At 37.8% G+C, this 27,746-nt stretch overlaps 1 protein-coding gene and 1 long non-coding RNA gene across 3 annotated transcripts in view; one reads left to right on the forward strand and one right to left on the reverse strand.

Moving 5' to 3' along the window:
• Positions 1-5,140: 5,140 nt before the first annotated feature.
• LOC114475412 (uncharacterized) lies at positions 5,141-18,953 on the forward strand. Its single transcript, XR_003675466.1, has 3 exons — positions 5,141-5,336; positions 10,584-10,588; positions 18,944-18,953. It is a non-coding gene; the product is annotated as an uncharacterized LOC114475412 (long non-coding RNA).
• LOC114475403 (homeobox protein PKNOX2-like) overlaps positions 12,120-27,746 on the reverse strand; it is a 45,763-nt gene continuing 30,136 nt past the window's right edge. For both annotated transcript variants that reach the window (XM_028466172.1, XM_028466171.1), the window contains 8 exons: positions 27,361-27,532; positions 24,463-24,648; positions 24,267-24,387; positions 22,710-22,807; positions 19,369-19,488; positions 16,989-17,065; positions 14,844-15,022; positions 12,120-12,382 (listed from right to left, as the gene is read on the reverse strand). In XM_028466172.1, the coding sequence (XP_028321973.1) occupies positions 12,120-12,382; positions 14,844-15,022; positions 16,989-17,065; positions 19,369-19,488; positions 22,710-22,807; positions 24,267-24,387; positions 24,463-24,648; positions 27,361-27,532 (1,216 nt within the window). The remainder of the gene's footprint in view (positions 12,383-14,843; positions 15,023-16,988; positions 17,066-19,368; positions 19,489-22,709; positions 22,808-24,266; positions 24,388-24,462; positions 24,649-27,360; positions 27,533-27,746) is intronic.

Consider the following 27,746-nt stretch of genomic DNA (forward strand, 5'->3'; position numbering starts at 1 on the left):
CTGTCAGAAGACCATTACAATAGTCCAGTCTGCTGGAGATAAAAGCATGGACCAGTTTCTCCTGATCTTTCTGAGCCATTAAACCTTTCACTCTGGAGATGTTCTTTAGGTGGTAGAAGGCTGTTTTTGTGATAGATTTGATCTGATGCTGAATGTCAGATCTGAGTCAATCAGAACACCAAGGTTTTTGACTTGGTCTTTATCTTCTAAAGATCCAGACTCAGATACTTGCTGATAGCAGTCCTCTTTTCATTGTTACCAAAGACAATCACCTCCGTCTTGTCATGGTTTAGTTAAAGGAAGTTTTCACTCATACAGCAGTTTACTTTTTCTAAGCAGTCACACAACACCTCAATGGGACCATGGTCATCTGGGTTCAGTGATAGATATAGTTGTGTGTCATCTGCATAGCTCTGATAATCAACCTTACAGTTGTGTAAAATTTGTCCTAAAGGAAGCATGTAAAGGTTAAACAGAAGGGGTCCAAGAACAGATCCCTGAGGAACCCCACAGGACATTGGTAATCTGTCAGATTCAAAGTTTACAATGTTTACAAAATAGCTTCGCTCCTCCAAGTATGACTTAAACCATTGCATTACTTTTCCATTTAGTCCAACCCATGTTTGCAATCTGTGCAACAAAATTGTATGATCTACAGTGTCAAATGCAGCACTTAGATCAATAGAATGAGAACAGGTACTTTTCCTGAATCAGTGTTCAACCTTATGTCATTGATCACTTTGATCAGATCAGTTTCAGTGCTGTGATGAGAACGAAAACCTGACTGAAATTTATCAAATATTTTGTTGAATGTTAAGAATTGACTCAGTTGGTTGAAGACCACCTTCTCAATGATCTTGGCCATGAATGGAAGGTTGCTGATTGGTCTATAGTTAGCCAGTATAGAGGCATCCAGTGTTCTCTTTTTTAACAGCGGTTTCACGCAGACTGATCCTGTGGAGTGTTCGGCGTCTCCTCTCGCTGAGAGCAACGCACATCCTGGGGATCATGAACGTGGGCGTCATCCTGTTATCCAGGGGCGCGCCGCTTTACGGGGAATGGATGCTGCACCCGGAGTTGCCGCTGTGGGCCTGTACCATCGAGCCACTCACACACTGATCCTGGTCGCTCCACTGTGGCTGGCCATGCATTGGCTGGCGGAGATTTACCGGCTGCTGTGTGCAGGTCCCTGGCAGCTCCTGCTGCACAGGGACCTATTGTCACAGGGGAGGGGCACGGTTATATACTCACGTCCAGACCGTCTGACGCTGTGGGCTTGGCCCCTGAGTGGCTCAATCTGTCAGCCATGGGATTATCACAGAGTGTGATTTCCACCATACAGAGAGCTCGAGCCCCCTCCACTAGGTCTCTTTATGGCTCTAGGTGGAGGCTGTTTGAGGGGTGGTGCCTCCAGAGGAACCACCTCCCTTTTCAGTGCCTGGTGGGAGTGATTTTGTCATTTTTGCAGGACCTAAAACCATTTTCCACTGTGAGTGTATATGGCAGCAATCGCCGCCTGTCATGTTGGCTTTGGGGATAAGTCGGGCAGTCAGCACCCACTGATCTGCTGGTTTCTGAAGTGAGCACGTAGACTCCCACCGTGGGACCTGGTGGTGGTTTTGGAGGGACTTAAACGTCCTCCTTTCGAACCATTTGAGGAGGCGGGCCTAAAGTTTGCCTATCTTAAAGCTGTCTGTCAGTGACATCCATGCGCTCTCGGTTCATCCGTCATGCGCTCAGATTTTCCTAGGTTATGTTCAATTTGTGTGATCTGCACTCATATGGATACGACGGGGAGCCTCAGGAGTAGCAATTGACTGTTCGTCTCCCCGCGAGGGGAAGCCTGTTACTAGGCAAAGCCTGTCACACTGGGTGATGGAGGCTATTGCTTTGGCTTACTCGCCTCATGGTCTACAGCCGCTTATTGATCTGCGTGTACACTCAACTCGGTGTCTTGCCACATCCTGGGCTGTGTTTAGGGTAGTGTCTGTTCATGACATCTGTGCAGCAGATAGTTGGACCTCGCCCCTCACGTTTGTCCACTTTTACATGCTGGACGGTTTTACTGTCCTGATGTGATCAGACTTCGGCCCTGGGGGCTGGTACCGCTCGATAAGCATGTCTACACTATGGGAGTTTCCATATTCTTTAGTGAGACATATTGTGAAATAGAACTTCAGGTTATGTATATAACCCCGGTTCTATGAGTAATATGAGTGAGATGTCTCACCAGACTACCCTTCTTGCTTGAACGAGGAGAAGAGGTGCTTTTTTTAAATGGTGCGCGTCTGTCCGTGTCTTCCTTTTATAAGAGGTGGGTCTCCCCCTAGCGGATGAACTCACTTCACCGGCTAATCAGGATTGGCAGATTAAAATAAATGCTTCTGAGGAATGCAGACAGAGGTTGCATCCCATACTGAGACATCTCACTCAGATTACTCATAGAAGTGGGATTACATACATGACCTAAAGATTCCATTGCAGAGTAAAATAAAGCCTCGTCCTACGCCTGTTTCTGTTACATAATTTATAATATTTAATTTAAAGAAAAAACATATTTTTCATCAGTCCCCGGGTGTTTACTGGTGAGTGCAGGCAGGGGGCTCCACAGCACCTCGTATAGATCTCACTGGTCTCTAAAGACCCTCTCCCTCCAGAGTCTCCCGTGCACTTCGTCCTCCGGCAGTGCCTGATAAGCCACTGTACGTCTTTACGCGTGTTCCTTTTTATAACATCTACAGGTGTTGCAGCCAGTTGATCAGCAGTTTTAGGCAATGATCATTTGATTTTAATTACAATTATTATTATTAATATAAAACTATATTGTAGGCGTGCACACGTCACTCTGGGGAGTCAGTATATTTTTTTTCCTCCTTCATTTTGGCAGATATATCCTTGTGTGTTGTGAAATGTGCAATTTTCGATTATTTCACACAAATGTATCAATTTCACAGAGCTGTCATTCATTTCATCCTTCTCCTGTTGGGGGCGGAGTTTCCCATTTCTCATGATTTTGTGTGCACGGCGGGTCAGAGCTGCTGTGGAGGTGGAAACGTTTTCTCACCAGGTTTTTTTTAAGTCCCAAATGAGGCCCCTGAAGAATGTTTGTGTTCCTTGAAAATGTCTGCACTGACACAAACACTATTACCTCTCATAATTTCACTAAGCATTATTGGAATGTTTTATTTGATGTTTATGCACAGTTTATGCATAATCAATGTAATCTGTTCATTAGACAATTTGTACATTTTAAGTGATATACTTTTGACTTTTACTCAAGTAGATTTTTGCACCAGTAACTTTACTTCTACTTAAGTAATATTTCATCAAAGTAACAGTACTTCTACTTAACTCATTTTTTTCTGTACTCTTTGTGCCTAGTATGATGTCATCACACCATGGGCATTTGTTGCTTTCATCCATGGAGCTAGCACTTCTACAAAGCAAGTCACTGACTTTTATATACAGTTGGCAGAGTTTATTTACTTTTATCCAGCATTGTTCAGGTGTTTGATTAAATCCCTGTTCCAGCATTTTCTCACTAAATAATTTAAAAACATGATTATTTTAGTGTGTGCTCACAAGCAGCTGAGAAACATGCTCACCTGACCAGATCTTAATCAAGGCTTTCATTTTCTTGCTCATCCATGTCTGTCCTCATGCCATCACCACAGTTTCCTTGTCCCCATTATGTCACGTCCTGTTTTTGGTCCCTCATCCTGTATTCGCTCCGGGTTGCTTTCTCATATGGAAGAAACGCACCATAGTAATGTGTTTATACAAGAAAGGGTTAAATCTAACAATGGAAAATACAGCACTGTCAATAGAGCTATCAACAGCTGGAATAACCTTGATGTAGAGACAAAACAAGCTGCAAACTTGACTAGATTTAAAGAAAAAACTCGGAACACATTCTTACACGAATACGAGATCAACACATCAACGAGATGGATCTTATCAACTGGTCAATGAACACAATCGACTCAATCTTCACGAACAGAAGATCACAACAACACAAACCAGCGTGTCCAATAGAGACATTCCCAAGTGGTTACGTCATGGATGGAAAGGGAAAAACCCAAATGCTGTGCCTCTCAATCCTCTCAGTGGAAGATGTGGAGGACCTCTACCTGTTAGGGGTCATGATCACTGGCCTGCTAATGATGGGGGTTTGTGCCTTTCTAATCCTTCTTATGCTAGGAAATCTATCTGAAGATAACAAGGAACTTTGAAAGAAGATGAACTTTTCTTTTGAACTGGAGGAACGCAAACAACGTCTGGGAATGAAATCTGTAGGGAACAAAGATGACACGAACAACGATGGAGAGGAGGAGGAATGAAAAAAGATAACACTGACTACAGATGAGAATAAATCCTACATAAAAAAGGACAAAAAAATAAATCAAATGAAATTGTGTTCAGAACAACCTAAGAATGTTTGACCACAGCGTTGATGTAAATTTTCTGTGTTCAAAACAGGGGGCGGGACTTAGATAACAAACTGCTTCTCTCGTCTCCTTTTTGGACAAAGCAAAATAAACTGAATAAATAAAAATAAAAAATAAATAAATGAACCATGCTTTGCTCAGAGGCAAACCCAGACCCACATTTTATAGTGGACCAGACTTTGCTTGTTTGCTCCACACCAGAGTTCGAGGGAGCTTTCATATATCACAAGAAGACCAGACTATTGGAGGAAATGAAGCATGGTGCAAAGAGGCATGTGTGAAAGCATCCTAATACTACTGTTTTTGTTTAAGTAGCAGTCAGTCCATCATGTTGTAACCTCAATTTATTTAAGCTTTATTTGCTAGGGACAGATTAGGGTGATCAGATTTTTAAAACTCAGTATATGCTTTTATTTTAATGAAAAAAGGTCACATAGATTACTTTTACATTTTTTTTAATTTAGGATGAAATGTTTAATTACAACGACTGAACCAAATATAAAGTGGCCATCAGTTAAAAAAAAATAAAAAATTAAAAAAAATGTTTTTTACATGATTTATCAGCTTTTTCAATCACCATGACAACTTGTGGTGCTTTTAGTTGCTCTAAAAAATCAGGAAAAGTCAAAGATATCAATGTAAACCTCTTTTGTTTACAGAAAGAGGATAACAACAGTTGTGTCCAGAAAATAATCTGTGACCACAGGGGGCGACAGTTCCAACTCTGAGGTTTGGTAGTAGACAAGGAAGCAGAGAAGAAGAGCTCTCCTAAGGGACCTTTACTATCCCTTAAACAGTGTGCTGACAGGCTCTGGTGGATGAAGTTAGTGAGTACATCACTGACTGTTGAAAGGCTCCCAACCAATAAGACTTCTATCCTCAGGGTTTGTTCAATGTTCTTTTCTTTTGTCAAACCAACGACCCACTGACTGCTGCAGGTCCATGTGGAGACAAGAACCATGTTCACGCCTACATTACATTATGGGATGTTAAGCATAGATTGTAAAAAGAATGGACACAACAAAGTCTTTTATTGTTAGAGCTCCTCCTGCTGACTGGCTGCAGTGTTGGTCATAAGCCCCGCCTCCTCAATGATAGATGGGATGTTGGTCAAACTGTAAAGTTAAAATACTTGTTACATCATTTTTTTTCCAAACTCTGCTGTGATCATTAGTTATTATCAACTTACATTGTGTTCAAGTGCTCATTTTTCTGTGAAGTTTGTTTTAAATCATATATTATATTATAATAAGTTATTTGTCATAAATGACGATGACTGACAGCTTGTTAAAATGAGTTGTTCTGCAGTAAACTGTTCTAAGCCTTTCACATTTCTTGTGAATTAGAATTTCTAGTGGGAAAGATACTTATGTTCTTGATGTATCTGGGCTGTGTAACTCATCAGGGCAGTACGCTAAATGGGTGGGGCGTGTTACCAGGGCTCCTCCCACCAGACCATACTGCGCAGACTCTGGCTCCAAATGACATCAAATGTGCAAGATGGAAGTGCCCCTAAGCGCCGTATTTTGGCTTTAAGAACGTTGAGTGAGAACAGCTACAGGACACGCCCACTGATGTTAAATAGAAGCTTGTTCTCCTTGGAACAGAAAAACATCATGTTTAGAGAAGAACAGAAACACACATTAAACAGTAATAGTACTGTACTGTAATACAGTGACCTTTGGAAAACTACAGGGATGTAATTACATTCATACATTGTGTAAAAATACATTCTGAGGAGCAGAGGCTACATTTAGTGTGTGTGTGTGTGTGTGTGTGTGTGTGCGTGTGTGTGTGTGCGTGCGTGTGTGCGTGTGTGTGTGCGTGCGTGCGTGCCTGTGCGTGCGCGTGTGCGTGCGCGTGCGCGTGCGTGCGTGCGTGCGTGCGTGCGTGTGCGTGCGTGTGTGCGTGTGTGTGTGTGTGTGTGTGCGTGTGTGCGTGTGTGTGTGTGTGTGTGCGTGTGTGCGTGTGTGTGCGTGTGTGTGTGTTTGTGTGTGCGTGTGTGCGTGTGTGTGTGTGTGTGTGTGCGTGTGTGTAGGCGACGTAGTGCATGTGAAATCACAGGCTTCAGTTGTGACCAGTGGGTGGAGTCTCCATACTGTATAGACTCTGTAATCTATGGTTGTGTGTTTCACAGAACATGAAGATCAGAAGAGTTTCTGTAAAACAAAATACAAATGTTTTCAAATGTCTTCATCCCAATAATCAGCTGAGCCACCAGTTCTCCCAGTGTGGGGTTCAGGGGTCACTGCCTCTGTGTTCTCCTCCTCCCACTGGGACCACATGGGCTTTGACCTTCAACATCTGCTCCAGATGTTCTTTGAGTCCTTGGTCCACATCCTCCTGTTCCTTCTTTTGAGTTTTTAGACATTTTATGTGTTTTGGAATTACATTAATTGTTATCTTTTTGTGCATGTGTTTCTTGAGTGATTACGTGTGTTTGTTATATTTTCGGTGTTATTCTTGTCTTTTGTACAATTTCATTGACATTTTGTTTGTCTTTGAAGTCATTTTGTATATGTTGTTGTTTTTTATTTTATGATGACATGGTTTCTTTTCTGTGTCTTTCTTGTCATTTTGTGAATTTCACTGTGTTTTCTGTGGGACATGTTGGGCTTCATATACTTTCCAACTTAATGAATTACAATTCTATTTTGGGGGGCCGCACCAAATGTGGCCCTCTTAGCAGCCATGTGTTATTGTTTTGACGTAAATGTATTTAAGGTGGGATTATAAAGGTGTGAATAAATAGTATTTCTACCCAGAGGAAATTGCAGGAGAGACACAAAGTAAGTTAATGATCAGGATAAGATCAGATGTTACTACACATCAAAACTAGTACCTTTACACATTTTTTATTATTAAAATTGGTCTATTGGAACACAATAGATTGTGACAACAAAGTTTACAAATGAAATACAAATGTTAATCTAATCTGCACCTTATTCTGGAAGATCCTTGTTCTTTAAAAATAAAAAAGCAATGGAGAAAAAAACCCAATGATGATAATAATAATAATAAGGGGCAACAGACGTTACAATGAACAGTCATCAGAACATTCAATATTACATGGTTTTCCTTTTCCTTCCACGTTAAACGAGTGATGCCGTTTGAGTTTGTAGTAGAAAACATGATTCACAGTTTCATTAAAAGCCTTCACATAAAAATGGAAAGAGTCGCTCTCGTCTCTTTCACGTCTTCCTGCCTCCAAAATGTTGCTCTTTAAAAACAAGTCTTTGTCAGTCATAAGTTGGACGTCGGCTCCAAAAAATGCCGTTTCAGTGTTTTGGAATCACCCAAAAGTCTCAGAAATCCATGCTCACTAAGAAACTATCATGTTCATGTGCTACACACACACACACACACACACACACACACACACACACACACACACACACACACACACACACACACACACATCTGAATAAATATCCAAACCAACACAAGATCTCAGACATTTGAAACATCCCATATACAAACATTGTGTGCAGTCAGCGAACACTGACTCACTATAACTCTGCAGATATGTAGCAATATTAGCGTAGATGTTCACTTCTCGAAGAAAGCATGAAAATGTGTAGATGTTTTTTTCTTTTAGTATATGCTGAATCCATTTTTAAAAGGATCCATACTGGGAAACCAATGGCTGCCACCAGGGACAACTATCCGGTCCAGTCCGCTACGTTTTTTTTTTTTTTTTTTTTTTGTCAAGCGAGTGGAGGTAGACATGGTAACAAGTGGCCAAAAATGGTCCAAAAGTGGCAAAAACATGGCAAAAAAAAAATTGAAAAGTGACTAAAATGGGCCAAAATCAGTAAAGAGTGGCCAAAAAATGAGCAAATAAAGAGGAACCAGGTGGTATGTAATGACAAAAGGTAGCTTAAATTAGCAAAATATGGCAACAATAGTGAAAAAGGGCAACAATGTGGAACAAAAAAAGGTCAAAATGTAGAGGGGAAAGAAACAAGTGTTAAAAAGTTAGCTTATTTAGATCAAACAATTAAAGAAAGGACAAAAATGTGATAAAAATGTCAAAAAGCAGCGAGAATGGACAAAAAATAAGAAAATGGGATATTTATTGGCAATAGGAAGTTAAAGTCTGAAAAAAGTGTCAGAACCTTTTGAAAAGGGGAAAATGGGACAAAGGAAAATAAAGGGTTAAAAGTTTCCTCCTTTTAAGGTTTTCTGGGGAAATAAATAAAATTAAGACAAAGAGCGAATAACAGCTTCTACACACACGTCTCTGATCAAGTAACGAGACTGCTCTGGACCATCCAAAAAGGATTTTGGTCCAGTTAGATTGATTGAATGGTGATCAGCCAATCACAGCCAGTCATTTGACGAAGCCGCCGTTCAGAAGGTAATAGTTAACAGCGGTGAGTAAAGTGACAAAAAAATGAGTAACAGGTGGCAAAAAATGGTGAAAAAGTGGCAGTAACGTGGAATGAAAAGAGTGAAAAGTGATTAAAATGGGCCAAAATCATTCAAGTGAAAAGGTGGTATATAATGTCAAAACATAGGTTAAATGAGCAAAATGTGACAGACAATAGCGAAAAATTGCAAAAATATGGAACAAAAAGAGGCAAAATGTAGTGGGAAAAAGGAAAAAAAAAAAGTTAAAGAATCGACAAAAATTAGATAAAAATGGGAAAAAAAAAACTTGCAAAAAAACCCCCAAAATTAGGAAAAATATATATGTATTGACAAAAGGAGCTAAAATCTGGAAAAACAAAGGTCTCATTTTTTTTGGAAAAGGGGCAAAAATGGGACGAGAATTCAAATGGGGTCCCGAGCCCAAGGTTGAGAATCCCTGTTCTATTGTAGCACCATGTCAGCAAAACAGTTTGTTTGTTGTTTATTGCAGTTATTTGATTTGTGATGATGACTGAGAAATAAATCAATGTTGCAGAAGTTTAATCAACTTGATGCATCACAATTTCACTGCTTCCATTTTCATTCCTAGTTCTGAGGGGGAACATAACTGAAGTTCTAGAGGGGTTGTCAAACAGATGGTGGCCATATTGGATCTTGATCTATATAAAACATATAGTATTTGAAGCCATTTCATCACAATCCTTGTTCTCAAAGATCATGTTTTTACATCAAACAGAACCAAAGTAATGGCAGGATTGAAATTCACAATACGGATGGCGGCCATCTTGGATTTCTCATTTTTGAGTGGGAACCAATGGTTTTCTAGCGTGGATCCCATTAAAAATGGATTCAGCAAACTCAAAAAACACCCATGTACACATTTTCATGTTTTCTTCCAGATGTGAACATCTTTTTGACGTATCTGCCGGGCTATCTATTTTTGTTTTCCTGCACATGGAAGAAGAACAAGTCCAAATAAAAGTGGTGCATGTGCAGAAGTGAGTGTCGTGTTTCTCTGGGATGAAGAATGAGAAGCTGTCTGACCTGAGAGGCTGTGAGTCGTTGAAAAAAGGCATGAATGACATCCACTGACAATCGTCACTTTAAACAGACACATGATGGACATCTTTGTAGTTTTTGTTGCTTTTGTACACGTTTCAAGTGAGAGTTTTGACTTTTTCACTTTGGAAACATTTCAAACAAAAGCTGTCTGCAAACAATCCTGGTGCCTAAAACTAAAGGTTCATACTCTACTTAATTACAGCAAGTTCATTTGATCTTCTTTTTGAATTAAATATGTTAAAGAGATCATCCTCTGTTTTTACAAATGTGTCCTAAAAACTTCTAAATGTTCTTATTAGTAGATCTATGTCTAAGAAAACACATTATTATGCACCATATTCATTTAATTACCTTTTAAAAATAGGACTATTTTACAGTTTTAGAGCCTGTGTTCCTCCATCTTGAAATCATGTGATTGATGATGTCACACGGCCCCACTGTCTGTAAACATCCCATTGTTTTCTATTGGAGTGAAACATTCAGCCTGATTTATACATCATTTAGTAACTTTAGATCATTTAGTAACTTTAGATCATTTAGTAACTTTAGATCATTTAGTAATTTTAGATCATTTAGTAACTTTTTCAGTCAAACAAAAACTTGTACTACTTTTTTTTGCTTTAAAAAAACAGGAAAATGTCGATGTTGGAACCTGGAAAAAAATCTGTGACCAACAGGAGCGACAGTTCCAACTCTGAGGTTTGGTAGTCGACAATGAAGCAGAGAAGAAGAGCTCAGTGTGCTGACACGCTCTGGTGTCTGAAGTTAGAGAGTCAATCACAGACAGTTGAAGACACACAATTGTCCTGTTGGGTAGGAGTCCTTCAACAAACAAATATGGTGCAAAATAATGTGTTTTGTACATTTCAAAGGTTTTAGGCCACATTTGTAAAAACAGTGGAATTTCCCTTTAAAGTTAAATTTTTTCGAGAAAGTTACTTTGATCTCCTGACATGTTTCGACTGCCAACTGTCACTAGCTTTGTTTCCATTATAAATTTACACAAAATAAAAGCAATATTTCTAAAATGTATGTGTTTCCATTGAAGGTTGTTTTGGGGGAGGAGCCTGGTAACTCTGGTGAAATCTCATCCCGTGAAACTTCTCTGTAGGAAGATGAACCCTCCGAACCTCCTTAGAACACACTGCATTCAAAGGTTGTTTCACGTCTAAAGTGGCATTAAAAATGATTAAGTCTAATGATAAGAAATGTCTGGGTCTCCTCTTCTGTCCCCACGTAACGCGCCATGTTTTGAAGTGGTCATGTTACCATGTTCGTCACGTCCTATCCCAAGATATTTGTGTGTTTTTTTTTTCTAAATTCAGATGTTCAAGTTTCAGGAAAAGAGTCTCAAGTGTGGGAGCTAAGTGTTCTGCACATGCCTCTGAAGAAGACTGACAGTTGGCAGTCGAAACATGTCAGGAGGTCAATGTGAATTTCCTGTAAAAAGTAATGTGTGAATGCTGCATGATTTGTGTTCTTTGTTTATTGTAGTTTTTCCTTTTATTATTATTTCAAATCTATTTATTTAAATTTATCACACAAATATTTGACATCTTTGAGTTTAGTCTCACATGTTTAGTGTAATTATTGATAAAAACCTCTCCTGGAAGCCAGTGTGTGTTCACTGTGTGTGGTATTGTGCAGCTTTGTGTAGCAGATTGTTGAACCTGTTTCAGGCGTGATTGTCGTTTTCTCTCAGCTGTGTTTCCTCCCCAGGCTCTGACCTTATCCTCTGGGTTACTGATGGAAACATATGACACTGTGATGGTGGACATGTTGTATACTTATTGGCTTTTTCCATCTATCCAAGAACAAATGTTTCCATTGTGTTTTTTTTTCTGCAAATGAAAGTAGAAGTTTTGGGTTGGGACCAAACACGTCATCCATCATGTGTGCAGCACTTTGAATACATTCAGCAAAAGTAGTTTTTACACATACAGTCAAAAAGTTGTCATTGTGCAAAAATGTGTGAATCCAAACGTCATAGTTTGTGCTCCAAATGTCCTTTGATTGAATAAATAGCCCAATATCTGCTGTCCAATCACGTCGCACCGTACGGAAACATCATTGTTGCTGTTGTTGTGTGAAACGCAACACAACATTTGTGTGTGCGACGAGGCTCACCGTGAGTCTCTCATCAAACGCTTTGAAAACGCACTAAAGTATGAAGACTGTGGTGCGTTTGGAGTCTGAGGTCAAAGTTCACCCCATAGCCCCACCCCCCCTCACTGGTTACTCCAGTTCCTCCCTGAGCTCCAAGTCCAGATCCCTCCGCCCCGCCCCCCCCCTGCTCCTGTCACGCTCGTCCTCTCCGTCCTCTTCTTCTTCCTCTTCCTCCTCCATCCCGTCGTCTTCCTCCTCTTCCTCCTCTTCCTCCTCCTCCTCTTCCTCCTCCGTTCCGTCCATGGAGTCGTCGGCCCCCAGCATGGCCTGCTGCATGGCCAGGGTGGCCGAGTCTGAGGAGAGGGACTGCAGGCCGTCCATGGTCAGAGGGTCTGTAGGGACGGACAGACGGTCAGTGAGCTTTAAAGACAAGTCTTCACTTATCAACCGTTGGTACGTTCAGATCTGAGCGTTCCACGTTCAGGGTTCTCACCAGGAGTTTTTCACAGCACAAGGGGTTTGTTTGGTGCACAAGCGTGGGCCATCGGCGTGGACGATTTTCAAATATATAACTTTCTAAGGATCAAATTTAGTGATGTAAAGCTATAGTTGGGATTTGTTTTTGGTTTTTATCTTTGTTCCTTTACTTTATATATATATAGTCTTACTTTACTTTATATACCAAGCATGAGTAACTCTCTAACTACATTCATCATCACCTTCACCACTTCACCAAATAACCTTTAGCTCTATACTGTATATATATATATATATATATATATATATATATATATATATATATATATATATATATATATATATATATATAGGCCCTCCACTAATTAATATACACACTGTAGATACAACAAATAACATTTGATTCAAAGACTGATTCAAAGATGCGATTTTAAAAATTTAAATGAGGTATTATTTGGGAGCTGCAGTAATATTGAAACGAACACACACACGTGTGCGGAGGAAACGGAGGAAAAGAAAATACACACAGAGCTTTAATCAAGCCGAACACGGCCCAAATCTGTCCGACCAGAATGAAGCTGATGTCTCTTTAAACCTGAACACGATGCGTGTGTATATGAGCGCACATGTAGAATGATCTGTTGTGAGTTATGAACATGACAAGCAGCTAAATGTCAGCTACACACTACGTCCTGATTGAAAATCTGTTTATATTGGATGGTAACTACGGTTACCAAGCAGAGAATGTACACAGGCAGCATCGGGGACAGCTGAGTGGCATCAGGGGTCCTCTGGGTCCTCAGATAAAGACAGGAACATCTCAGCAGATTGTCTGTATTAGATAGACGGTGCGGCTGATTAATGTGTTTCTGGGTGATTCAGATTAAAAAGGAAGTTAAAACAACCAGTGAACGTCTGGGAGTACCTTTGTGTCCAACAATTATTACAACGGTACCTTTAAAACAGGAAAAAACAACAGAAAATCCCCCCTACATTGTTGGAAATGGAGCATAGGGGGCGCCATCACAATGTCGGGGGTCCCTATGCTCAATAGCACTGGAGAGAACCCTGGCATGAGTTTGACCAAATTCACTAAGCTTCAGTATTAATCAATAGAGATGTGATCGTACGCCACGATCAGATCTAACGTACACACACACACACACACACACACACACACACACACACACACACACACACACACACACACACACACACACACACACACACACACACACAGACAGGAGCACTTCTTCTGCTCTGTATTGGACCCTGGGAACCCTGCTGTACCCCAGAGAAAGTGTGTGACATAATTTTTAGCCTAATCAATAAACTTTTTACAATGTTGCATTGATGAGTTTCTTTTGATGTGTCAGCTCAGCCTGAGGAGCCACATCTCAGGAACTCTTCACTGGGATCTAATATGGAGGAAACAGGACCTATTTCATGCTTTAAAATGTAAAGTAGTCATTTTTTATTTCTTTTAATGTGTTATTTATTGCCTGAAGCGTGCAGACAACTGATTCTAATAAAAACGTAATATTTTCTTGTGTGTCTCCAGGATTTCTGTTGTGAAGTTTGTTAATTTGTTCTCAGTGCACACAGGGGGGCAGACGTCTCCTGCTCAGTAGCTGATCCTCTTTAACAGAGCGTTTAAATGAGCTCCTTTAATTCCACTTTTCACACGTTCAGAAAGCTCATCTTTGTTTTGCTCCACCTCAGATGTTTATTTTCCCACCAGTGTTTGTTTGACCTCAGTGGGCGGAGCCTCCGAACTAGGAAGATTTAAGGGCGTAGCATGTTAATGACACTCAAATTCAGCCGCCACATTCATCAACACCTGATCATTGGTACGCTGGGATTAGTCAGATACCAATGTTTGATGAATTACACCTTGGTCCTGTTCTACCACACAATGTGAACTCACATCTGAACCCGTTTTCACTAACGGTTGATAAATGAGGGCCATGATGTTTTCTACTATAAACTGAGCCTCAGTTCAACACAAAGGATGCACTTACAGAACACACATGGATCCCTTTGTGTCTCCAAACTTTAGAGATTTGTTGATAAAAGCTGCTGATCCTGGGAATACCAAACTGTTCTTTTTTAACTCCTGCCCATCACTACAAAAGTCCTGCTGTTCATCCTTCCTCTGACACTGCCTCAAACAAAACAAATGTTTTTGTTTCTTCTTAAAGTTGTCACTATCTATAACGCTATAATGTCTACATCTAGAATACGATGCTCTACTGACATCTAGTGGTTGTTCCAGTGACACATAAACCCATTGGAGCCTTTGGCAGTGATTCAGCTCAGATTGGATAAGCAGATCCAATAGACAGAACCTGATGAAGCGTTAAAGTGCCAGCTCACTGTCTGAGTTGTTTCCCGTGTGAGATCGATGCGTCTGCAGAACTCCGGCCACGATGGAGTCGGGCCAGAAACGCTGCGTTGGACGATGCTGGGACTTCATCTTCTTGGCTTTGGGAGCTGGGTCTGGATTACTGGCATCCAACATGGGCTGGAGGATACGCCGACGGGCATTGATGAACCTGAGAGGGAGAGAAAGGACTCATTGGATCAAGTCGGAGTGGAAAACAATCAGTTTAAACAAGGGTTTGTTAAATTAAATTTGAAATTGAAATAGAAGAAATGCATGAATGAATCTTTGGGGTATCACACAGACTAGCCTTTTATTACTGTAATATTAGTGTTAGTTTATTTAAAGTTTTACCTTTTCTTGTTCCTTTTTTTGAGTAAATGAAAAATAATACAGTGGGGCAAAAAAATTATTTGGCAGCCACCGATTGTCCAAATTGTCCCACTTAAAAAGATGAGGTCTGTAATTTTCATCATATCTAAATTTCAACTGTGAGAGATAGAATACCTTCAAACACACATTAGACCTTGTGGAAACTTTAGAAATATTATTTATTTTGTGAAAATCTGTATTGGAAACACAGCTAGAGAGCCAAACACACCACCCGGGAAACTAAGGAGTTACTCCGTAAAAAGCATTTCAAGGAACTGGAGTGGCCTATAGTCTCTAAACCTCAACCCTATAGAACATTTGTGGAGGGAGTTGAACGTCCGTATTGCGACAGCCCCCAAAACATCACAGCTCTAGAGATCAGCTACAGTGTTTGTGTATGCTAACCTGGTGAAGAGGAAGCATGTGACCTCTGTCAATGCCAACCAAGGCTACATTACATTACCAAATATTTATTCTGCACCATTATACAATGAAGTTATTTTCACATTCTGTCTCTCACAGTTGAAGTGTCGCTATGATGAAAATCACAGACATTTGGTGGGACAACTTTCACAATCGGTGACTGCCAAATATTATATTTACCCCACTGAATATGGGTGAAAATTTCATTACAGGCACATTTGTGATGTTGTAAATGGTGTAATGTAAAGGTGGAACTTAATGTTCATGTTAGCGGTTCTGTGGGACCAGCTGATTGATTACCTTCACCTGGGGTCTGGACTAATTAGAGCTTCTCCCTTCACTCCCTTCACTCCCAGAGACTATTTCAGAGCAGTCCCACCACTCTGCTCTGTTTACCACACTTTGTTTTGTTTTTTTACTCTTTTATTAATAATGGGAGTTTATTTATGTAAATAATGTCCCTGTTTTACCCTTTCAGACGATAAGACAAGAAAGTTATGTTTTCTGTTAACCATGCCTTCGGTTGAATTTCCTATGTTGGTTTAAGTTCTTTTTCCACCTATTTAGGTTATTTTTTATTATTATTTTTTTCAGTGTATTATTTATATAACAAAATATTCAAACAAAAAGCACAATTTAAAAATATATAACAAGACTGAAACAGGCAGAAGCAAAAATGTGTATCCTCCCAGAATTAACCTTTACATTCAAGTGTCACTCATTTTTATGTCTAAATGTGTTTTTTGAAAGTGTATTATTTTGGATGGATGCCAATATTTGTTTGGATATAATACAAGGATTTAAAATCACACAATTCCTACCAATTTTTTTTTTTTTTTTTTAATATTGCCAAAATTCTCGACCTTAAGTTCCTGTGGAAATTTTGCAGATATTTTACGCCCCTTTGCAACCCTACTGAGATATTCACAACTACATTATTTGGTCATTTACACGATTTAGATGTTTGAAAGAGTTTGACACCTGTGAACGAGGTTAACTAGAAATGTTGAATTTTTCTGCTTTATTGAGCAACACACATGATATTTTAGTGGGTCACATTTTTACTGAAAACAGTATGTTAAAAAGTATCAAGCCTAGACATAATTTTTCCTGAATGTGCTCAGAATGAAAATTTCACCCTTAAACGGACTATTAAATATACGTAATATTAACAATATTATGTAAAACAGCATGTACATTAGTATAGTCACAAATTCTAAATGTTCATGTGAGCTGAAATGATTTTATTTTGCTGCTCTATTTTTCCACATACATGTAGCTGGGCTGTCTGTCCAACAGATGGCGGTAGAGTTCAGTAAATGCCTTTTTTCTCACAGACTTACCAGTTGTTCACTTGCAGTAGGGTTAAATTAGTCTGAGCTGCAATCTGCCTCTTCTCGTCCTCTGTGGGGTACGGATGCTGGAAGAGAACAAACAATATGTCCTGTTAGCAAAACAACCTGGCTAATGTTGTAGTACTGTACTCAGATCTTGGTCTTGGTCTAAAGACCAGATTTTAAAGGTCTTGGCCTTGTTCTGGACTTGAAAGCATCTTTACTTAGTCTTGCCACGATCTTGTAGTGTCCCAACTCGTGTTTTTTTTTTTTTTTTTTTTTTTTTTTGTCAAGACCAGCACTGATTTCTGCAATTCTTTAACTTTACTAATGTGATAATGTATATTTATGTATGTATTAGTTTATTTAGGAAGGACAGAACAGAAAGCATTGTTACATCTGACATAGCAACCAATGCCAAGACCTGGTCACCAATATAAGACAGACAAAGACTAACAGTGATACATAGTTATACATACAGTATCACATGCTAAAATATAAATTATTCAGACACTTTTCAAAAAAATAGTGTTCACACGCTTGGTTTAACTTCAACCAGTGCTTCACTTTGATTATACACACATTTGCAATTTAATTTCAAGAATGTATATGTAATAAAACTATCTAGACTTTAAAAATAGTTTTTCTACAATTGTACAGTAGTGCCACCTTTTTGTCCAACATTTTTACTGCCTATTTGTACAGAGAGGTGGTACTTTTCATGGCCAACTGGGTAGCTTGTCCCCACACAGTGATACAGCATGAATAATGGGAGAGAATCATTCAATGGAAATACAATTTTGCAGCATTTATGGACAAAACAAGATCTTATTAAACGAAAGCCATTCAAAATGGTATTGATAGTCTGTAATGTTTTCTTTATATGTGCTTCAAATTACAAGTTCAAAGACAACTCCAAGATATTTTATGGAGTTGATTAGATTTCTGTTTATCAGTATCTGAAAGTTGTCTAGTGATTTTTTTTTTTTTTTTTTTTTTTTTGTGTAGATAAAAACATAGCAACTGTTTTTGAATGATTTAAAGACATGCAGTTTTCCTCTAACCACTGGGAGACACTAACTAATGGTTTGTTTAGTAGCTCTGCAGCCTTTTCTGGAGTCTGAGCTGAGATATACATCACAGTGTCATCAGCATAAAGCATAAAGCACTCAGCCTCTTTGCAGATGTTTGGCAGTTCATTAATATAGAGATAGAACAACAAGGGGCCCAATATAGAGCCCTGAGGGATCCCTGTTTTGTATTCCAGAGGGACTGAAATGGTGCCATTAATCTGTTGACGCTGTAGTGTTGAATGAGGAAAAGAACCTGGTAAAATAAATCTCTTTGATTCGTGTTTTTATCTTGTCTGTCAAATGTATTTTAAAAATCCAAAACTAAAGAGGGAGAATGTTCTTTAACTGATTTTTATTAATTGATTTTTTTATGGTCTCGGATAATTTGGGTCTTGACTCCCAAAAGTTTTGGTCTTGGATAATGTGGTCTTGAGCCAAGGTTGGGTTTATTAGAATTGTAATTGCATAAATTGGTAACTGATTATATTTATGATGTAATTATAATTGAAAAAAACCTGTTGCAATTGAATTGTAATTTAGTTCAGATAATTGACTTTGTAATTGTAATGGTCATGAACATTTTATAGAAAAATGTCATTTACAATTTGATAAAATGCTAAAATGGGGAACCATGTTACAGTTCTATGGCTTACACATAGGCATACGTAGTAAACAATTATTAAAATATGTTTCATATTAAGTTTTCCTCTCAGTTCTCTTGAGGATCATTTTACCATTTAAAAAATAATTTAAATATATGGGTATAGTCCACAACAAAAATATGAATACCAATATATTCATTGATTAGGAAGCCTTACAAGGTAAACAAGAGATGAAAAACTAATTAGATGATAGATAATATTTATTAGTGTATTTTACAACTGACTTAAGACATGGTCAAACTGACCCATTAGCATTAGAGATGCTAACAGAAAGCTAACACAAGAGGAAGGTTAGGTTTAATAAGAGTTATTTATCAAAGGCTCAGTAATTGGAATTAATTGTAATTCAAATTTAGTAATTGAGACTGTAACTGTAATTTAAAAATGTAATTCACCCCAACCCTGTCTTGAACACAACAATAAACCTGGAAACTTTAAATTTGTCCTAAAAAGACATGCTTCAAATGCCACTTGTTAAAAACATGTTCATAAAATAACATTGATTATTATTAATAATAATAATAATAATAATAATAATAATAATAATAATAATAATAATAATAATAATAGTATAGCACTGCTGCCGATGCTTTAAAAACATTCGTAGATAATAATGTGAGATCTAGATTCTTCATGTGGACATTTGGTTCTCACCATGAGGTGCTGGAAGAGCCAGGAGCGCATGATGTTGGTGGCGTGTTTGGGAAGAACTCCTCTCTTGTTCTTGGACTTCTTGTCTTCGTTGTCCAGCAGAGAGGACAAGTCCAAGTTCACCTTCACCACAGGAACAGGAGGAGGACAAGGAGCAGGAGGAGGACAAGGAACAGGAGGAGGACAAGGAGGAGGAGAGGGAAAAAGAAGCTGATCATAGGGCTTACTTATTGTTGCCACGGAAACAAAGGGAGAATACCAATTATCTCTTTCTCTGAAGCAAGGGCAGAGACACCTACTTAAGTGTCACCATGGTAACTGAGTTTAAGTAATGATGCAGAAATTATTTCTCAAATAGCTGTTGGCATAGTGTGTAGTTGTTACTGTAGAGCAAAGGATGAGCACGTGTTAAACTCAAGGCCCAGGGGATAAAATGTGGCCTTTCAGAGCAACTGATTCGGCCCACAGGAGAAAGTGAAAATAACAGACAAAACATGAATTGTTGTGTAAATTTCAAAATAATTCAGTTGTAAATTGTAAATTGTTTAAATTGTTAAAATTGAATCAAAATGTATAAAAAGAAATTTAAAAAATCAAAGGAAATTTTGGTATCTGTCACATTTAGCTATATATATATAACTGACTAACATTAATCATTTGTGTCAATGAGCTTTTATTTTGGTACTTCCGGTGAATTAGCTAAATATTTAGTTTTGTCCATGACATTTAGATTCAACATATAAATTTAACATTTTTCTTCTGTCAGTCTGCCCCAAGGCAGCTGTGGCTACAATAGTAGCTTACCGCTACTAAGTGAAAAAAAATAATGCAATGTAAAGTGCTTTGACCAAAATAAGGGGCTATATAAATCCAATGCCATATTTAGCATTTATATTTAATATTTACCAGTTTGATTAAAACATTGACATTATATTTTTACAAAAAAAAATCACAAACTTCACAAAAATTGCTGTAAATCTGGTCAAAAGTACATTTCACATTTAGATTTAGATTTTAAATTTAGCAATTACAGCAACATTGACATTATTTTTTTTACAAGAACCCCCCTCCAAATTTCACAAATATTGCTGTAAATCTGGTCAACAGTCTAACATTTAAAAATTCACATATACAGTATTTTCATTCTTTTATAGTTTAATTCGTGACATTTAGATTCAACATTTAGGTTTAGATTAACATTTAACATTTACATTTAGCATTTAAATTTAATAATTAATATTTACATTTAATAATTAACATTTAGATTTAACATTGACATTATATTTTCATGAGAAAAATAAAAAATCCCAATTGCTGTACATCTGGTCAAAAGTACCATTAAAAATTTCACATACATTATTTTAAATGTGGTTTGTTGCTAAATGTTGTAAAAAGTTTGTTTATTTTGGCAACTTTACAATCGGCGCAATTGTTGTTTTCTTGCCTAAAACTTCATCTGTGATCGAACTGGTCCATATTTGACCCTTGAACTGAAATCACTTTGACACCCCTGCTTTAGAACAACCAGGAGAAAGTAAAAATAACTGAGAAAACATGAATCGTTGAGTAAATTACCAAATATTTCATTTGTAGATTGTCTCAGTTCCTACAAAGACACACATTCAATGAAACCACAATATTTGCAGGACTCACAGTTTTCCCTAATGCTTCTATCACACAATGGCTGTGATTTTTAGTCTGAAATTCATGCTCTGTCTGTCTCAGTGTTCGTCGTAATGACTCAAATCAAGCTTGGATCGAGTGTGTTTGAGCCAAAGTCGACACATGGACTCACACACACCATATGTGTGTCTCAGACTGTGTCAATAATTCTCTGCTAGCAGTCGCACTCCAAACAATAACATCTGAATATCCAGTTCTCACTGAACACAAAGACAGGCTTTGGTCAACAACAGTGAAGAGGATGGTGAACATCTCAAACATTTTAGTTCAGGGTCCAAACACAGACCACTTAAACCCTTGCTATCAAACATTTTGTAAAACGACAGCTCCAAATGGCCGAGTTGGATTTTTGCTCCCTTATGAGTCAATAGGGAGCAGAGGCTCCTCCTCCTGACAATCCTGGCTCCTCCTACACTACATAAGAATGTGAGCTCCTCCCTCTCAAATGACCTCACAGGTAAAACAAACATGGAGAAGGCAGGGTTGTTTTACCATTGAACAATGACAAATATATGTTTACTGCCCTCATCAGAGTCTCTCACCCAGGGTTTCCACTGGATACGTCTCCGCTGCGCCACGGCACCGATTCGGTTTTTCACCGCCGTCCAGTAATTCACACCGGTTGTGTTTTCAGTGCGTCACAGAGCGCTCCGGTTGAACAACTGTGACGTCACGAGACAGAGCAGTTCTCACGATATTTATATAATCGCACGAGAACGCAGTTAAATGTATGTGTTCTAAACACAACAATAAACAGATAAACAGGTCAGTGTTCCTAACGAGGGAGAACAAGAAGTGTATCAGCGGAAAGGTTTGGTCCCCCCTTTTCAGCCACCGTACTGGAGGCCCTAAAATGTACCATAGAGGGAAACTCTACCAGGGGTAACCTCGGTCATTGTGGGTCAGCATCTACACCCGTACATATGCATGAAAGCCCAAAAACAGCCTGTTTTTAGGAGCGTCATGAAAGTGATTTTTCAACAAATAAACCTCAAACACTTTGTTGTTGGGGTTTTTGGAACAAATGAAGATGGGTGAAAAATAGCAGAATACTGGACCTTTAAACCAGTGATTCTCAACTGGTGGGTCAGGACCCAAAAGTGGGTCGTTGACCTGTACTGGGTGGATCACGGACAGCTGGTCAAAATTAAATAATTGCTTAATGGCTCTCATGGTGTATTTTATTTTGAAAGAAACTTTTCTTTTGATAGGCATGCTGTGAAATGCATGCTCCACATGAAAATATGTAGATTTATGTTGGAAAAAAACATTATGTGTTTTCAACAGCTATTTTTGAAAAAAAACATTTTGTTGGTTGAATTCTAAAAAAAAAAAAAAAAATGTGGGTCCCAGGGTGGGACCACTGCTTTAAATGATCAGTGAGTGTACTAAACAAAACAGTGAAAAGGTGTGTGTGCAGCATCTTTAACCTTCTCTTTATTCTGACAAAATCACATTAAAAAAAGCCTCAACAGAAGAAGAAGAAAGTGCTCACATGACTTTGATCTGCATCACTAAAGCTCTGTGAGTGTCAGAGAACAAACACCTTTCATTTTGTCCCACAGCGGGGGGGCGGGGTAAGTGTTTAGACAGCGACGCCCACTGGGTGGTCACAAAGTGAGTCTGTGGGAGGTTATGGGGTCAGAGGTCAGAGTTTTTACCTGTGAGTTCTGGATCTGGATACTTCCTGGTGCCAGGGTCTGTGTTAGCACTTGGCCTTGCGACGTCACCATGGCAACGGGCTGGTACAGGGTTCCACCTGAGGGGATAATTTACCACCAATCAGAACGCCACAAACAGCAGCCAGAGGAACTGATTAATGACCTTTAACCCCACGATGAAAATACTGTTATGCTCTGGGCTTAATTAGCCTCGATCAAGGAGCTGGTGTGTGTGTGTGCGCGTGTGTGCGTGTGCGTGTGTGTGTGTGCGCGTGTGTGCCTGTGTGCGTGTGTGTGTGTGTGTGTGTGTGTGTGTGTGTGATCAAAGACAGACGCATCGATTGGCTTTAGGGTGCAGATGGAGATCATCTCCACAGGCTAGGATTAGCATTTCACTGTAGCAGCCTGACATTATTAGAACTCAGCAGATACCCAGTCTGGAAGGATTCCCTCATCAGCAGCAGTAAAAACACACACCAGTCAATAGCACTAGACACATGTCAAACATTTAATATATATACTGTATGAGCATGTCAGCTCTACTACTATTTAACTCACACTGTTTCATAAAAGGTTTGTAGGTCAATAGTGTATAGCCTAGATCAGTGGTTCACAAACTGGGGGCACAATAAGGGACCTAGAATGGCATAAAAAGTTAAATAAATAAATAAATAAAGCGTTTTTACTGTTCTAAAATATGTGATTGCAATTTTAAATTTTGTTTCAAATAATTTTGCGATTTTTTTTTTTTTTTTTTTTTTTTTTTTATTCCTTTTGAGAGTTTTTCATTGTTCAGATGATAAGTTTTATACTGTATGTTCATGTCAAATCCTGCATCTGTGCTCTGATGGATGATGCATTCATGTCTGACATTAGATTTTAATAAAACAGTCAACATGTTTTTATCTAGAAGGAATAATTTCATTTCTGCACCTGAAATTGTTATAAAGGGAGAAAAAAATGCTAATTGTGGAATATTTAGATTTTGAGTTGGACCGAAAACTGTTGTTTATAAAACTTAAACTTTGTAGTTATCTGTGAAATGTCCCTGATAAATAAATAAATACATAAATAAATACATAAATAAATAAATAAATAAATAAATAAAAGGAGGGCGCAGCAGAAAAACTTTGGGAACCACTGGCCCACTGACCACAGGAAGTTACACTCAAAGTCAGGAAGTTACAGCCCCAGGAATAAGTAAATGCTATTTGAAATTCACATTTTGTGGCATCCATTAATATCATTGTGATCTAATTAGTATTTTATTTTATTGATTAATCAAAAGTGTAAAGTTTTGAATCTTTTACACCAGTCAGACTTATTATATTTAAACCTTATTTGTTTGTTTCTACAGATAAAAGTCGTAATATTTTGAGAATAAAGTCAAATTATTTCGATTAAACCTTAAAATCAAAGTAAACTAGCCATGTCTGTTTTTTCTTTGTTTACACAGATTAAAATAAATAATAAATCTATAAATATTTGTATAAATAACAGATCCTATGGACACACTATAGGGACAAATCCTATGAGGATGATGATGATGAAGCCTACCTGACACCACTTGGGAGTTGATGGTCGTCATGGTGACGTTGCCCTGCTGCAGACCTCCAGCAGGAATCACCATCCCTGAGGGGTTAACAGTGCTGGATGGAGAGGAGGTCTGAATTAGTTCCTGGAGGAATCATAGAGGGAGACACAGTGAGGGGCGGTGAGGACCGTGAGCCAGGTGCTAAATAACAGCACTGACCTGCTGCATGCTGAGGCCGGTGTGGGTGGGGGAGTACGGCCCCCCCAGGTCGTTACGGAGCAGGTTGTCGCTGTGCATCTTTGTTTTCAGACAGGTGATGTAACGATTACAGAAGTCCTTACAGAGCTCGTTCACCTTCTCCAGCTCCAGGAGGTGGATCCTCAGCACCTGGATAGCCTTCACCATCTATATATAATATATATAATTATTATTAATAATAATAATAATAATAATAATAATAATAATAATAATAATAATAATAATATAAGAGGTGGATCCTCAGCACCTAGATAGCCTTCACCATCTACATATAATATATATAATTATTATTAATAATAATAATAATAATAATAATAATAATAATAATAATAATAATAATAATAATATAAGAGGTGGATCCTCAGCACCTGGATAGCCTTCACCATCTATATATAATATATACAATTATTAATAATAATAATAATAATAATAATAATAATAATAATAATAATAATAATAATAATATAGGAGGTGGATCCTCAGCACCTGGATAGCCTTCACCATCTATATATAATATATATAATTATTATTATTAATAATAATAATAATAATAATAATAATAATAATAATAATAATAATAATAATATAAGAGGTGGATCCTCAGCACCTGGATAGCCTTCACCATCTATATATAATATATATAAATATAATTATTAATAATAATAATAATAATAATAATAATAATAATAATAATAATAATAATAATAATAATAATAATAATAATAATAATAATAATAATAAAGGAGGTCGATAGCATTCACCATTTATATATAATAATAATAATAATAATAATAATAATAATAATAATAATAATAATAATAATAATAATAATAATTGTTTTTGTCATATCGTGAATTTGTGCTGCCATTTTTGCGTTTTTGATGTAAATTTTATCTATTTCTGTTGTTGCTTTGCTTTTTTGTTATAACTGTGGGTTTGCAGGTCATTTCATGTGTATTTCTTGTCATTTTCTGTAATTTTGTTTGTTAGTATTGTTATTTTGTTAATTTTTGTAGTATTTTATGTGTTTGTTAGTACTTTCTGTGTTTTTCTCTTGTCTTTTACTGTATTTTCCTGCAATGTTGTAATTCTTTGTATTTTTTAATGTATTCTTGCTCTTGTTTTGTACATTTTTTTGTCATTTTGAACATTTACTTTGGGGGCCTCATAAAATTAGGCCGAGGGCCACATGTGGCCCCCGGGCTGCCAGTTGCCTATGGCTAACATACTGTACATAATACTGTGATGATCAGCAGAGTTTCCTGTAGTGCAAACATCACATGGTCTCTGTCTGGGTCAGTGATGAAGGTCAACAGAACGGTGAGAAAAGTGCTGGTCCAGGAGGAGATAAATCATCTAATTAATACGTTTAATCAGAGGAGCAGAAAGTCTAGTGTCCTCTACTCACAGCAGCTCATAAAACAGCTCTAAAGTGAGTAGAGTGCACTTTTTAAACATGTCCTAGCTCCTCCCCATCCTCGGTGAAGAGCAGCAGAATCCTATAATTAATAATTACCATCATCCAAGGACAGGGAAAAAATGATGTAATCACCAAAAAGTCATGATGAGATGTTTTACAGAAAGACTAAAGTCATACATTTGATTCAGAAATGTGAAATACTGTATATATAGATGAATGATGGGATTTGTAAATATCCTAAAAATTTGTCAAAAATGCTGCTATATGGTGACTTTTGGTGCATTATATTAGTGTAATTGTGGCTTTTCTATTATGTAGCACTTTTCTTATCATGATGTATTTTCTCACACGTTGAAATCTTGTATCCATGACAATGATGATAAAGAATTGAGCATCATTATCAATTTACCTCTTTCCAGTTGAAAATTTACCAACGTATAGTATAGCAGTACATACCTGTCAATTTTTAGATTTGAAATTATGGGAAATTTTTCTAGCGCCCACTACATCTTTGTTTTTATCACCAGAACGTTTACATTCATCATCTCTGTTCTGAGTTGTTTCTGGGTTTGTTGCTGATGTCAGCACTAATCTAATCTAATCTAATCTAATCTCGTGAGAACTTCCACTCAGGCCATTTCAGGTGGAAGTTCTCGCGAGGCTAGTGACGGAGTTCAGTTTAGTAAGACATATTTTAATTATTATTACATTAAAATACAGGATATTTACAGGAAAATACTAATACGGTAAGATGGTGGGAAAGAGGAGTAAAATACGGGAGTTTTCTGGCCAAAACAGGATACTTGACAGGTATGTAGTAGAATGGGGGCGTGGTCTGTTAGTAGTCCTCTGTAGAATTCTGTCTGGTACTGGAACATATCTGCATGATTTACATCATTTATGTGTGATTTGCTTGTAGTTGGTTTTGGTAATATATTTAGTTGTATCAATGCACATTAATATTCATAATATATCTTACATATACCCTTACATTTGTGATTTACGTAACCCAGTACCCTGGACCTTTACCTCTTTTCACCATATTTCATGCTTAATTTTGCAAATTGACCCACATTCACCATTTGTCACGCCCATTTTTTGCCAGTTTAAACTAATTGTTCCTACTTTTTAAATGACATCGTTATTTTGGGGGTCGTGGGTTGAGAACCACTAGATTAGTGGAGACAAGTTAAACTTATTTTTATTTAGTATTTGTTAGAATGTCAGAACAAAATAAATATTTTTATATTTTTCATTGATTTATTCTTTGAAGCATTAATATAAATAGCTGATTATTGGTGTCACTGTACCCCTCATAATGATAATAATTGAACCATTTGACCAGTAAACCAACCTTTGTTCTCTTTTATTGACATGCTTTGGTTGTAAACCTCATTTTTTTAATCACTGAGATGAGAATCGAGGAGTCGTTTTCTTACCAAATTGTCAAGCTCGGGGTCTTCGCTAAAAAAGGGTTTGTGTTCTCGCTCCTGCTGATGAACAAAGTTTTCAATGTCCACGTCGAAGCTGGCCGACGTGATGCATTCAGAGCCCTGAGTCGCCTGCTCACATTTCTCAAACAGCAACGCCAGCAGTGGGAAGAGTGGATGTCTGAGAAGAGCAGGAGAAGAATATATTATATAAACTCAGTCTGTGATAAGATCTACTGATATATGTGTGAGCAGAACATGCTGACTGTGCAGAAAAAGCATGTTTGTCTTTGGTTCCTCTTTCATTAACTGAGAAAAACATAAACTTTTATTAAAAAACTTTTCAAGTGCAATGAAGTAAATAAACACTGTAAACAAAGGCTAAACATAAGATC

Source organism: Gouania willdenowi, chromosome 14, assembly GCF_900634775.1.
Source record: "Gouania willdenowi chromosome 14, fGouWil2.1, whole genome shotgun sequence".
Taxonomy (NCBI): Eukaryota; Metazoa; Chordata; class Actinopteri; order Blenniiformes; family Gobiesocidae; genus Gouania; species Gouania willdenowi.